The 14,977-nt window shown below is 47.1% G+C and overlaps 1 protein-coding gene across 1 annotated transcript; it reads right to left on the bottom strand.

The window, feature by feature from the left end:
• Positions 1-1,977: 1,977 nt before the first annotated feature.
• Positions 1,978-14,062, bottom strand: NDUFAB1 (NADH:ubiquinone oxidoreductase subunit AB1). Its single transcript, XM_017887144.1, has 5 exons — positions 13,834-14,062; positions 7,071-7,193; positions 5,027-5,114; positions 3,554-3,653; positions 1,978-2,141 (listed from the first exon to the last, which is right to left on the bottom strand). The coding sequence occupies exons 1-4, from the start codon at positions 13,999-14,001 to the stop codon at positions 3,562-3,564; spliced, it is 471 nt and encodes a 156-aa protein (XP_017742633.1). The 5' UTR covers positions 14,002-14,062; the 3' UTR covers positions 1,978-2,141; positions 3,554-3,561.
• Positions 14,063-14,977: the final 915 nt, after the last annotated feature.

Raw genomic sequence — 14,977 nt, forward strand, 5'->3', positions numbered from 1 at the left:
AGACTGAGTGACAGAGTGAATGTCTCAAAGAAACGAAAATGAGGTTTGCATTCGACCCAGCAATCCCATTACTAGATACACATAAAGGAATAGAAACCATTCTACCATAAAGACACATGCATGCCTGTGTTCACTCACTACACCACCATTCACAGTATCGAAGACATGACATCAACCTAAATGCCCATCAACTGCAGACTGGATAAAGAAAACGTGTAGGCTGGGTGCGGTGACTCTCGCCTGTAATCCTAGCACTCTGGGAGGCCGAGGCAGGCAGATCACTTGAGGTCAGGAGTTCGAAACCAATCTGGCCAACATGGTGAAACCCCATCTCTAATAAAAATACAAAATAAGTATCTGGGCATAGTGGCGGACGCCTGTAATCCCAGCTACTCAGGAGGTTGAGGTAGGAGAATCACTTGAACTGGGGAAGCGGAGATTGCAGTTAGCCAAGATTGTGCCATTGCACGCCAGCCTGGGTGACGGAGCGAGACTGTCTGAAAAAAAAAAAAGAAAATGTGTATACACATACATACAGACACACACACGCCATGGAATACTATGCAGCCATAAATAATGAGATCATGTCCTTTACAGCAACATGGATGCAGCTGGAACCAGTATCCTAAGTGAACACAGGATCAGAAAACCAAATACCACATTCTCACTTGTAAGTCGGAGCTAAACATTGAGTAAACATGGACAGAAGGGAACAACAGGCACCGGGGCCTACTGGAGGGTGGAGGGTGAGGATCCAAAAAAGACCCATCGGGGGTTGGGCACAGTGGCTCACACCTGTAATCCCAGCACTTTGGGAGGCTGAGGTGGGTGGATCACCTGAGGTCAGGAGTTCATGACCAGCCTGGCCAACATGGTGAAACCCCGTCTCAACTAAAAATACAAAAAATTAGCCAGGTGTGGTGGCAGGTGCATGGTAGCGGGTGTAATCTCAGCTACTTGGGAGGTTGAGGCGGGAGAATCACTTGATTCTACTGGGAGGTGGAGGTTGCAGTGAGCCAAGATCGGGCCACTGCACTCCAGCCTAGGTGACAAGAGTGAAACTCCGTCTCAAATAAAAAAACCCATGGGGTGTTATGCTTATTACCTGGGTGAAATAATCTGTACACCAAACCCCATGACACATAATTTACCTATATAACAAACGTGCACATATACCCTTGAACCTAAATAAAAGTTAAAAAAAAGGAATATGCCTGCCTAACACGCCTGAAATAACTCTAGAGCAACCCAGAAGGAACCAGCGTATTGGTACCTGCAGGAAGGGAAGCAGATGAGTGTGGACCCAATCCCAGAGCTGACTCCCATCCTTCGACCACCTCATCTCTCAGCCATGAGATTCTCGGCTGGCTCAGGGCCCCTCACCTTAGTTCTTCTGCCTCGAAGACACTACTTACTGTAGGCCTTTGGTTCCTCTTCCCTCCCGTACTAGAAATGTCATGTAAAAAGAGAGCAATTATTTTGATGTAACTCTCAAACTAAACCTTATCAAGAGCTAGGCAATGTGTACATGTTAACTACATCAACCCCAAGGAACCAACACAGTGCTAAGAGTAAAAGGGGCAGAACTGATAATGATGTGTGGCAATGTCAAACTGACCTTCCAGGAGGAAAGAGAGCCTCCCATTCTCCAAAACTGTTAAACTGTATTAATTTGGAAAGGGATCTTTAGGACAGGGATGAACAACTAGTCCCACCTGCTGATATCAGCTGATAATAAGCTAATGGAAACCAAAACAAAATTTTTTTTGAAGCAGAAAGTCCATTTCCATGAATATATTCACTCCTGATATGAAGGTGGGGAGAGAGTCTTACTTCAAGTACATGGTTGGAGAAGCCATTGTTTTTGACATGCATGATACCAATGACAAATCAGACCTTTAAAAATATTAAGCAATGTCAATATGAAAATATAAAAAAGCACTTTATAGACATTGAAAAACTGAAGACTAGAGAAAATGTTGGTTTTATAGATTTATTTTCAAAGAGTAAAACACTTACACAATTTAAATACAAGTCCATCAGAATCACTCTGTCAGAGTCAGCAATGATGCGAAAATGTGTCCTCACTGCCAGACATTCGCCACTATCATCTGAGTCCTCTCTCCCTAAAGCCAAAGGGTCTGGAAAAGATAAAATAAGTTCAATGTTATTTTTGATGTGTTCTTATTAATGGTAAGTGACATCTTTCAGGTGCTAAAAATGCAGCATCTGGCTGAGTGCAGTGGCTCATGCTCGTAATCCCAGCCCTTGGGGAGACCAAGGTGGGCGGATCACCTGAGGTCAGGAGTTCGAGACCAGCCTGGCCAACATGGTAAAACCCCATCTCTACGAAAAATATAAAAATTAGCTGGGCGTGGAGGTACACGCCTGTAATCCCAGTTACCCAGGAGGCTGAGGCAGGAGAATCGCTTGAACCCAGGAGGCAGAGGTTACAGTAAGTCGAGATCATGCCACTACACTCCAGCCTGGGCAACAGAGCAAGATTCCATCTAAAAAAAAAAAAAAAACAAACAAAAAGACAGGGTCACTAAAAGCTAAAGACACTAATATAATGTTTTAATGCAAAAAGTCTTATTTGATTATTCTAGGGCCCAAGTAACAAGAGCTACTATTTACTAAGAGGCTTCTTTACATCATTGTATCAAGTGATATATACACTCTCTGCAATTTTGCTTTCACAAAAGCCCCAGGTAGGTCCTATCATTACCCCCATATTACATACGAGGAAACTGAGGCTTACAGAGCTAAGCAGTCTGCCTGAGACCACCAGGCTTACAGAGTGTGGCAGAGCTGAAAATAAACTTGGGTGTGTCTGACTCCAAAGTCCATCCTCTTACCCATGAGGCCTCTCTTGCCTAATTAAGAGCCAGGTCGGGCCGGGCGCAGTGGTTCATGGCTGTAATCCCAACACTTTGGGAGGCTGAGGCGGGCAGATCATGAGGTCAGGAGATCAAGACCATCCTGGCTAACACGGTGAAACCCTGTCTCTACTAAAAATACAAAAAATTAGCTGGGCGTGGTGGCGGGTGCCTGTAGTCACAGCTACTTGGGAGGCTGAGGCAGGAGAATGGCATGAAACCAGGAGGCGGAGCTTGCAGTGAGCCAAGAGCACACCACTGCACTCCAGCCTGGGTGACAGAGCGAGACTCCGTCTCCAAAAACAAAAAGAGCCAGGTCACCTCAGTGTCTTACCCAGCAGGCTGGGCTTGCCTTGGGTGAGTAATTGAGGGAGATAGAGGTCTGTTTCCAGGTTATCCTGCTCAGTACTTTGTACAAAACTCTGCTTCTGTGAGGAGAGCTGATAGTCAAGGGAGTTCTATGCAGGAATGACAGCTCTCAACCTCTCAAAGATCACCACCATGGCTGGGCCCCTTTGAGTGGCAGACAACAGGAAAGGGCTTGCATTTTATAAGCAGTGAAAAATCTTGGTCAAGCATTTCCATTTTCTATTTCTTCTTGAGTTTCCTTTATTGAAGAACCACAGACAATTAAATCTACGGGTGAACATCATTTTAGAAGTCTAATTATTTACCTGATACTTTATTCATATACATCCTTCTTATCTGCAATGTAATCTACAATTTCTTGTGGACACATTAACTTTTCAGCATCTGTATCAGGAATTTCAAACCCTAAAAGAAAAATACACAACGTGAGAGAGTTTAAAAAAAAAAATCCTTTAGAACTGAACACACCTGACCCTTCTACAACAGCTACAAGTATATCAAAACTTTCAGCAACCTTGAATGCCATTTAGGTTGTGGGCCAGTTAGCTTCTAGACAGTATGCATGCAGGTTGGGTACAATGCTTTGGAGGTATGTTTGTTTGTTGAGATAGAATTCATATAATAGCAAATTCCTCCTTGTACACATACATACATATATATATATATATATATAAAATTTGGTAGTTTTTAGTATATTCACAACATTGTGCAACCATCACCATTGTAAAAGAGACCCAGTGCCCATCAGCAGTCACTCCCCATCCTCCCTAGTTCTGGCAACCACTCATCTACTTTTTATCTTGATTTGCCTCTTCTTGACATTTCATGTAAATGGTATATAACGTGTCATCTTCTGTGTCTGGCTTCTTTCACTCAGCACGTTCTCGAGGGTCATCGTGCTGTAACACACGTCACCCATGCTTTTTTTTTTCATGATGGTTGGGTTTTTATAAATGGCTGGGTTTTGATAGTTAGCTTACTTTGGGCCAAACGCTGTGCTGAGCATTTTACACATAATCTCTAATTCTCACAGCAATCCCAATCCTGGGGTTCCTACTATTATCACCCACTTTACAGCTGCGGAAACAGGCTTTGAGAGATAGTTACTTGTCCAGGCTCATACCTAAGCTCAATTCCAGACCTGGTACTGTGAAGCACTAGGCAAAGGATTCCATCCTAGTCAGCATCATCTGTGAGGAATTTTAACTAGGCCCTGCTCTGCAGAATAGCACAGAAGTCCTTTGATTTCCTATTCAACCAACTCACGCAGAAACAGCCATGGAGCCTTAGAAAGGTCTCACTTGCACAACACACCGTCCCAAACTTGGAGTGTGCACGTGAGCCAGGATAGGAGAACAAGGCCGGAGGCTCTGGGTGCGTCTCTTGTCCTGGCACACACTACTTCCACCTGGTTCATGTCACCCGAGCTCAGGAGGGCTGACGTGCCATCGGCATGTGTTCCGGGCAGGCTTTTGCCCTTTGTCTTAGAACTCTGTCTGAAGAGTCAGTCCCCTGGAACCATCTCTGGTCATTCGGCTCTTGGCACAACACTGGGCACTCTGCTGGGCTTGTGCAAGGTGCTTTCTGAATAAATGTACCATCCCTAAAGCTTACTTCACCTGATGGTAAGTGGGCAGGCAGGTGTGTGTGTAGGGCAGTGGATACTACTGTTTCTACTAATATTTAATTCTAACTCCAATTCAGACTCCCACCATTTCTTTCAGTTTAATCCACCTTAATCAAAAATCACAGTATACAGATACAAGACTGAGCCTTACCAAATTCGTCTTCCATGGCCATGATAATCTCCACTTGGTCCAAACTGTCTAAGCCCAGGTCTTTCATAAAATGAGAATCTACTGAAAGCTGCAAGAAAGGAGCACCAAACACAAAATTTAGTCCATGAAAGCATTTGCTTCCCAAGATAACAGGGTGGTACAATGCCACTTAATCACTATATCGAATTTTTTTTATTATACTTTAAGTTTTAGGGTACATGTGCACAACGTGCAGGTTTGATACACAGGTATACATGTGCCATGGTGGCTTGCTGCACCCATCAACTCATCATTTACATTATGTATTTCTCCTAATGCTATCCCTCCCCCAGCTCCCCACCCACTGACAGGCCCCAGTGCGTGATGCTCCCCACCCTGTGTCCAACCGATCTCACTGTTCAGTTCCCACCTATGAGTGAGAACATGAAGTGTTTGGTTTTCTGTCCTTGTGACTATATCGAATTCTTTTTAACATACAGAGGCCATGGCTGACATTTTATATGTAACCTGTGCTGGTATGTACATGGTTTGCTTTATCTTATTCTACTTTATTTTAAAGTGAACAATATATACATAGCTAATGAAGAATTTCACTCTGTATGTTTTTTTTGTTTGTTTTTTGAGAGTCTTGCTCTGTCACCCAGGCTGGAGTGCAATGCAATGGCACGATCTTGGCTCACTGCAAACTCGGCCTCCCGGGTTCAAGCGATTCTCATGCCTCAGCCTCCCGAGTAGCTGGGATTGCAGGCACCCACCACCATGATGCCCAGCTAATTTTTTTGTATTTTTAGTAGAGACAGGGTTTTTGCCATGTTGGCCAGGCTGGTCTTGAACTCCTGATCTAGGGAGATCCACCCACCTCAGCCTCCCAAAGTGCTGCGATTACAGGCGTGAGCTCCCGCACCCGGCCCAATCTATATGTTTTACTGAGATCTCTGATCATTGCTCTGAATGACATCTGAAGAAGTTTGGGTATTTTTGCTGCCTTACTGACAACTAAGGCCTAGACTCCACACCTTAAGTGGCATTATGATTATAAACTGTAGGCAGCTTCATGTTACAAAGTGTTTACTATCACCCTATCACTCTAATTTAGACCTCAGGGTCACCAGGAATGATTCTTCAAAAACGCATATCAAAAACAAACTGCCTTACCTACACAACAGATTCCATTTATTTTCGTTGTTACACAGAGTCTCACCCTGCCACCCAGGCTGCAGTGTGCAGTGGCGTGACCTCGGCTCACTGTACCCTCTGCCTCCCAGGTTCAAGCAGTTCTCTGCCTCATCCTCCCAAGTAGCTGGGATTACAGGTGTCTGCCACCGTGCCTGGCTAATTTTTGTATTTTTAGTAGAGATGGGGTTTCACCATCTTGGCCAGGCTGGTCTTGAATTCCTGACCTCATGATCCACTCGCCTCAGCCTCCCAAAGTGCTGGGATTACAGGCGTGAGCCACCACGACCAGCCCCACTTGTGTTTTTATTATTTATTGTTATTATTTTTGAGATGGAGTTTCACTCTTGTTGCCTAGGCTGGACTGCAACGGTGCTATCTCAGCTCATTGCAACCTTCACCTCCCGGGTTCAAGTGATTCTCCTGCCTCAGCCTCCTGAGTAGCTGGGATTACAGGTATACACCACCATGCCTGGCTAATTTTGTATTTTTAGTAGAGATGAGTTTTTTCCATGTTGGTCAGGCTGGTCTCGAACTCCCAACCTCAGGTGATCTGCCCGCCTCAGCCTCCCAAAGTGCTGGGATTACAGGCATGAGCCACCGTGCCCGGCCACTTGTGTTTTTTAAAAAGGGTGAGATACACATATAATATACACATAATATACACACATATGCGTATACTGCTTTAACATATGCATTGAATACCTTTGGAAACACACATGAAACTGGTAGTGCTGGTTGTCTCCCAGAATGGGCCTGGGTGGCTGGGAGCCAAGGAGATTTTTATTGAGTATCTTGCCCTTTGCATTTTGTACCATGTAATTTAAATACTCTATATTTAAAGAAAAAAATTCAAACCACCATCAGTTACCTTCTCTGGGTCAATCTTGTCATAGAGTTTCAATACGTAAAGAACACGGTCCCGGATGCCCTCTAACGTCAAAGGGGGCATGTCGCTATACTGGCGGCACAACGGTGTAACTCTACCAGGAACCTAGAGCGAGGGCAGGAAGAAAACACTGTCATTGAACGGAAAATGCCTCTAAATCAATGCACAAGCCTATAGGTAACTTGCACAGAACTTTTGGGGCTGTAGAGAACGCACAGCATCTCATTCTCATTGTGGCCATTAGGACACACCACGTTGCAGGACTGGGTAATCGCAGAAGCCCCAGCAGTTCGGCAGCACCTCAGGCCTCCTTCCTGGGAGCCAGGACCAGCCCCTCTGCCTCCTGGGTTCAACCCTCAGGCTCTGGACATTCATCCCGCTCTGCGACACTAACTGCCAGTAAAATTGTCTGGCGTCTGCAGAATGCCTATGTCTTCTCATGGCATCTTTTCAGCATCCTGAGGCCTCTCTAGGGAGCTGCCACCTTTAATAGGCAGACCCAAGTCAAAATAACCCACAAGGAAAGAGCTGTCATGGTAAACCCAAAGGCAATTCAAACTGAGGACCATACACCAGAAAGGTCTAGTTTGGTTCCAGCAGGTATCTCCCTGACCTCAGCCAGGACAAAGGAAGCTGGCCACCCACCCAAAGAGAGGATGAGGGAGCTTACAGTCATTATATTCCAATCTGTTTCCCTTCCAGCAAGGCTTGCCTCATGGCCACCAGCCAAACCATGAGCCCTTCTGGCCTCGGCCATGTTAGAGCAATATCTCACGTATCTCTGGTATTAGTCGGCTCGATGTTTAGGTATTTTAGGGTATTGACCAGATTTCATTCAACAAATGTGGAATGAGCTGCAATTACAGGTCAGGTGGTTTAATGCTGTGGAAGGTACAACACAGAACCAGAGAAAACAAAACAGGGTATTTGGCAGTTTTGCTCACTACAGAAATCCCTAATCTGGCTGGTCATGGTGGCTCACGCCTATAATCACAGCACTTTGGGAGGCCAAGGTGGGCAGATCACCTGAGGTCAGGAGTTCGAGACCAAGCTGGCCAACATGGTGAAACCCTATCTCACTACTAAAAATACAAAATTTAGCCAGGCATGGTGGTGGGCGCCTGTAATCCCAGTTACTCAAGAGACTGAGGCAGGAGAATCACTTGAACGTGGGAGGCAGAGGTTGCAGTGAGCCGAGACCATGCCATTACATTCCAGCCTGGGCGACAGAGCAAGACTCCGTCTCAAAAAAAAAAAAAAAAAAAGGAATCCCTAATCTAAGTTGGTTTGTTTACCTCCTGAAGTTGATTTTAAGTCCGAGGCTTGGAGTTCTTAAGGCATTTCCCTATAGAAAGTGGGGCTGCTTGTTAGGGCTCAGGTGCCTGAAACTCACAAAGGTCCATGAAAAATCATAATAAATACTGCCCAGGGAACCAAACCAGTATAACCTCTGTATAAGAAACATTCATCTTGCATAAAGAACAGGTATTGGGCCAGGTGTGGTGTCTCACACCTGTAATCCCAGTACTTTGCGAGGCCGAGGTGGGCCAATCACTTGAGGCCAGGAGTTCAAGACCAGCCTGGCCAAAATGGTGAAGTCTCGTCTCTACTAAAAATACAAAAATTAGCCGGGCATGGTGGTGTGTGCCTGTAATCCCAGCTATTCAGGTGGCTGAGGCATGAAAATTGCTTGAACCCAGGAGAAAGGTTGCAGTGAGCCGAGATCGTGCCACTGCCCTCCACCTTGGGCCACAGAGCTGATACTCTCTCTCTCAAAAAAAAAAAAAAAGAAAGAAAATAAAAGAAAAAGAAGTCAGTTATTAAAATCAGGTTTACGCCGGGCACAGTGGCTCACACTTGTAATCCCAACACTTTGGGAAGCTGAGGCAGGCAGATCATGAGGTCAGGAGTTCGAGACCAGCCTGACCAACGTGGTGAAACCCCATCTCTACTAAAAATATAAAAATTAGCTGAGCGTGGTAGCATGTGCCTGTAATCCCATCTACTCAGGAGGCTGAAGCAGGAGAATCACTTGAACCTGGGACACAGTGAGCCAAGATCACTCCAGCATGGGCGACAGAGTGAGATTCCTTCTCAAAAAAAAAAAAAAAAAATCAAGTTTAATCAGCAAGCTAAAGACACGAGTTGGAGAGTTTCTGAGTACTTTCAAGAGTTTTAGAGCACTTTTCTTTGTCTAAATGTCTGGTCTCCTTTCCTATTATACATGGTATCCTTTCCTATTATGCGTTAAGGAGACCTTTGATACAGGCACATCACTGGTCTACTTAACAATGACTCAAACAGGTTTCCAAGTCATAAATAAAATGGAGAAGAAAGGAATAAAGAGAAAGGGGAAGAAATGAGGTAATATGGCAATGGCAGAAAAGAAGTTTCAGGTGGAAGGATCCAACAGAGGCTATGTGCTTATCAAGAAATGGTATGAGGCCAGGTGTGGTGGCTCACGCCTGTAATCCCAGCACTTTGGGAGGGCAAGGTGCGCGGATCACTTGCAGTCAGGAGTTTAAGACCAGCCTGCCCAACATAGTGAAACCCCGTCTCTACTAAAAATACAAAAATTAGCCGGGTATGATGACGTGTGCCTACAATCCCAGCTACTCAGGAGGCTGAAGTGGGAGGATCACTTGAACCTAGGAGGCAGAGGTTGCAGTGAACTGAGATCTTGGCTCTACACTCCAGCCTGGGCGATAGGGTGAGACTCCTTCTCCAAAAAAAAAAAAAAAAAGAAAAAAAATGGTACGAGGTCAGGTGTGGTGGCCCACGCCTGTAATCCCAACACTTTGGGAGGCCAAAGTGGAAGGATCGCTTGAGCCCAGGAGTTCCAGACCAACCTGGGCAACAAAGCAAGACCTTGGACCCAGGGAGACTGGTGAGGGTATACTCTATGTTCATACACAGCTACCTATGAGGTCAACTAGGTTGTCAGCATTGTCCTCAGCAGCTCCGGCAAGTACCTACAGGGGCCAGGTGGGTACTGTGTGATTAAATTAAATGAGTCTCTGACTGGAGGCCACATGCCATCTAGAGTAGGTGCTGCATCAGGGTCAGCATGAGGCAGTAAGTTAGTGGGCAAGAGCTCAGACTCTGAAACTAGACTGCCTATGCCTGCACCATGGTGCTGGCTCTCACTAGTTGTTTGGCCTTGGGTGGGTTACTTAACCTTGTACACCTCAGTTTCCTCATCTGTAAAATGGGGATAAACAACAGTACCATACTCACAGGACTGTTGTGAAGAGATGAAGTAAAGGGCTTGGACATTGGCTGGCACTTACACAGTGAGTGCTATTTTGGGTTATTTAGTAGGATCCTGAGACCAATGACCAGCAGCAGCTAGTTTGATGCCTTGGCTGTAGCGCAGCCCCAAAATACTTGATCCTACTCCCCTCTCATGCTTCTGCCTCTGGTCTCTATTGATTTCTTTTTCTTTTTTTTTTTCAGACGGAGTCTCACTGTGTTGCCCAGGCTGGAGTGTAGTGTTGTGACCTCGGCTCACTACAACCTCTGCCTTCTGGGTTCAAGTGATTCTTATGCCTCTGCCTCCCAAGTAGCTGGGATTACAGGCATGCTCCACCATGCCTGGCTAATTTCTGTATTTTTAGTGGAGATGAGGTTTCACCATGTTGGCCAGGCTGGTCCTGAATTTCTGGTCTCAAGTGATCCACTCACCTCAGCCTCCCAAAGTGCTGGGATTACAGGCATAAACTACCATGGCTGGCCTCCATTGATTTCTTATCAAGTCAGGCTATGATATTGCCCTAAGCACTTTACACACATCATCTTCCTTCAGCTCTCCAGTAATCTGGTGAGATCGACGATACTATCACCCTCCTTTTTACAGACGAGAAACTGAGGCAGGGGAGGTTAGGTACCCCTCACCCCCATGTGCTTCCAGCATGGCCTCTTGGAAGGTCTTGTTGCTCCTTCTAGCTGGATCTCTGTTGACTGGGAAAAAATAAAAGGGATACAAAATGGACAAGCACCTCCCCAGCAGCCAACATGTGAGGTTTCTGGTGTTAACTGTTCTTCCTCAAGATCTACACTTAACAATTATATGGGAAATAAACCACCTCTCCCAGACATCAGAGAAGGTACTGTTTGCAGGTAGAGTGACGGCCCTCTGGACTAGTAATTCAAATGGATGAGGTTCCATCAGAATCCAGGTACTCCACTGGGGCCCACTTTTGCCTGAGGCAAACTCAGAGGAGGCTAAGGAGAGGGCTTTAAAGGCTGTCTCTACAAACTGCCGACTGGTCCCCTCTACATAGGCAGCCCAGACCTCTCCAACTCAACAGTTTGGAAATGAACTCCTGACCTGTCTCCAAAACTCCTGCTTATAGACCTCTGTTCCTTCTCCGCCACCTGGGGCTTATTCCTTCAATAAGCCCTGCTTCATGTTCACTCCCTATGACCTTGGCAGAGAACATCCACAATTCCTCACTGCAGCATACAGCTCCCTTCATGATATGCTCACTCTCTTCCCACCAACAATGTTCCCTTCCAGACACCCTAAGAGTCAACCACAAGGGCTCTTCCTGGTCTCTGCACAGGCCTTCAAGATCATGTTTGCTGAGAGGCTGGTCAAGTACCTCTTTTTGCTTCTGCATTACACACACTTGTTCTCACAATGGCTTGCCTTTATCTATTTACATGACTGTCTCAGAAGCCTGGGAACTTAACCTGTGTGCTAAGAACTGTGCAATGGGCTAGAAATGCAAAGATGAACATGACACAACCTTCCCCCCAGAGAAGCTTACACTCTAATGGAAGAGATCAATCCACAGATCATTTTAGCTGAAATAAAAATATGGCAAGCACCACAACAGAAGTATCTGTAGGCTGATGCAATAACAAAGGTTGTCACTCAGTCCTTGAGTGGCCAGGAAGGAGGATGCCAGACTTGGCATCTCGGCTCACTGGCGATCTCGGCTCACTGCAACCTCCGCCTCCCGGGTTCAAGCGATTCTCCTGCCTCAGCCTCCTGAGTAGCTGGGACTACAGGCGCATGCCACCACGCCCGGCTAATTTTTTTTATTTTTAGTAGAGAAGGGGTTTCACCGTGTTAGCCAGAATGGTCTCCATCGCCTGACCTCGTGATCCGCCCGCCTCAGCATCCCAAAGTGCTGGGTTTACAGGCGTGAGCCACCGCGCCCGGCCTAATTTATGTATTTTTTTGTAGAGACGGGGTTCTACCATGTTGCCTAGGAAGGTCTCAAACTCCTGGGCTCAAGCGATCCGCCCACCTCAGCCTCCCAAAGTGCTAGGATTACAGGCATTAGCCACTGCGCCTGGCCAGACACACTTATTTTTCACACTAACATGCAGTCAAGGTTGAAACCCTACTATGACTTTGAAAAGGGGTTTCATAACTTGACCTTGGGAGTCTATCCTACCTTAAGAAGGTTATTTTTATTCTCAATTGCACTTCAGAGTCTTCTGGAGAGCCTAGAACAACAACAACAGGCCGGGCACGGTGGTTCACGCCTGTAATCGCAGCACTTTGGGAGGCCAAGGTGGGTGGACTGCGAGGTCGGGTTCAAGACCAGCCTGGCCAATATGATGAAACCCCGTCTCTACTAAAAATACAAAAATTAGCCGGGCATGGTGGTGGGTGCCTGTAGTCCCAAATACTCGGGAGGCTGAGGGAGGAGAATGGCTTGAACCTGACAGGTGGAGGTTGCCGTGAACCAGAGGTTTGCAGTGAGCCGAGATCACGCCACTGCACTCCAGCCTGGGCGACAGAGCGAGACTCTGTCTCAAAAACAACAACAATAACACCACCACCACCATGGCAGGGTATCATCCCAGAGGAATAAATCAGCAGGAAGGGGGAGGGGGAAAGCTTTTCTGTTTTTTCAAGTTACCCACGTAATTTGAATATGGAGCTAGGTTTGAAAATCACTGCCTCCTGGCGTTTCAGCCTCACGCAGATTTCATCAGCTCAAGCTATATACTACAGGCACAGTCGTTCTTTGGTATTCGCGCAGGAGATTGGTTCCAGGACCCCTGACTATACCCAAATCTGCGCACACTCATGTCCCGCCGTCAGCCTTGCAGAATCCCCTTATAGGAAGAGCCTGCCCTCCTTATACGCAGGGCGGCACATCCCGTAAATGCTGGCCGCGTTTGATTGAAAAAAAATCCACATATAAGCGGACCAAAGCAATTCAAATCCTTATTGTTCAAAGGTCACCTGCATTTGTTTCCTAGAATTACTTCCAGGAGTCCTGGACACAGGCAGAAGGTGCAGCAGGGAAAAGTAAGGACAGAACTGCAGAGAGAACCGCTCTGTAGAAGGCTGTAGGCCAGCCAGTGTGGCTGCCTCTTTGCATGCTGCTTTCACAATACGGTGACCACTATTTTGAGACGGTACGAGATGCTCTATCCGCATTAACTCATCTAATCCTCATTGCTACTCCGCAAGGTAGAGGCCAGTATCCCAATTTTGCAGGTGAGTGTGAGCGAGGCTAGGAGACTTGTCCAAAGTTTCGGTAAGCGGCAGTCCAGCGGTGCTGGACTCGAGTCAGTGCTCTTGCTAGTTATTACGAGGTCACCCGGCCTCCCGGCAGGGGTCAACTAAACACCTTTAGGCAGCGGGGCTGCGGAGCGAGCCGGCTGCCCCCCAGGTCACCCCTGCGGGCAGCTGGCGCGGCCGGGGTGCCCGGCCCCCACCCCCACCGGGCCCAATTCCTGACCCCTGCCAAGCCCCAGAAAAGTCACCGCGAGTCACCTGCGCGAGCTTTAAGGCCGGCTGCAAAGGCCCGAGCCTCGTCTGGGTCCCCGCGGAGCACAGACCGGTGCTGAGAGGCCGGGCCACGGTCTGCATCCGGACCCGGGGCAGCGGCGCAAAGGCCGCGGGCAGGCAGCGGACATAGGCTGAAAGGACACGAGACGCCATAGCTACGCCGACCCAGGATGCACTGCGCCGCCGCCACCGGCCCACGGTTCCTCTCCGGCAGCGCGCAGGCGACGCACAGAGCAGCGCTGTCGGGCACCGCCGGCGGTGGCGGCCCCTGGCGGCTCCTGGAGGCACTGCGCCCTCGGAGCCCATCCAGGTTCGGGACTGACAGTTGCTTGGTGTCTGTGCAGACGTTGCCGTCTTTCCCTAAGCGACACGACACGAGAAACCTACTTTCATTTTTTATCTGAAAGTTCTGAAATACATCTATTTAAACGTTTGGTGCCGGTCGCAGTGGCTCACACCTTTAATCCTAGCACTTTGGGAGGTCAAGGTGGCAGGACTGCTTGAGCTCAGGAGCTCAAGACTGACCTGGCCAACATGGCAAGACTCCGTCTCTGTTACAAAAAAGATTAAAAGAAAAAAAGGATAAAGTTTTGATTCTACGATTCTTCCACAAGTATTAACATTTATTGAATAGGTTCTATATATATGAAAAATAATGTGAAAAAATAATTTCAATACATAACTAAGACTAATAAATGTGAGAATTACGATTAAAACAACATACATGTTTTAAAACTTGACAGTGTATAATATAGCTGTCAGGTCCACGACTATGCCAACTGTCATGCCCACAGCCAGGTTCCAGCCCATATGGAGCTCTGAGGTGAGTGGGTGGATGAGCAGATAGCTGAAATAACACTCAGGGGACGGTAGGCAGGTGAAAGATGATTTTATTCAGCAGCAGCTCTCATCAGCAGCTTACTTACACTAGTTCTCTCACACTGTCCACCTTGTCTCAGCTGCTTAGTCCCGTGGCTCTGACACACAGCTGCGAGGCTGCTCTCCCTTGCCTTCAGGGTCAGCAGCTTAACTCTTTCTCTCAGCTGTGTTCTGGCTGCCCCACGTCTGTCTGCAAAGACGGACAGCTCTGGCTCTCTCACTCTTTCTCTGGGCACGAACGCCTGTACAG

This window comes from Rhinopithecus bieti, unplaced genomic scaffold (genome assembly GCF_001698545.2).
Source record: "Rhinopithecus bieti isolate Rb0 unplaced genomic scaffold, ASM169854v2 scaffold_13348, whole genome shotgun sequence".
NCBI lineage: Eukaryota > Metazoa > Chordata > Mammalia > Primates > Cercopithecidae > Rhinopithecus > Rhinopithecus bieti.

Excerpts from the sequence above, each read along its gene's own strand:
- NDUFAB1 (XM_017887144.1), bottom strand. The coding sequence starts at position 14,001 with ATGGCGTCTCGTGTCCTTTCAGCCTATGTCCGCTGCCTGCCCGCGGCC. Across the intron at positions 7,194-13,833 it reads CGGCCTTAAAGCTCGCGCAG|GTTCCTGGTAGAGTTACACC; the intron begins GTGACTCGCGGT and ends CCCTCGCTCTAG. Across the intron at positions 3,654-5,026 it reads GGCCATGGAAGACGAATTTG|GGTTTGAAATTCCTGATACA; the intron begins GTAAGGCTCAGT and ends TTTTTCTTTTAG.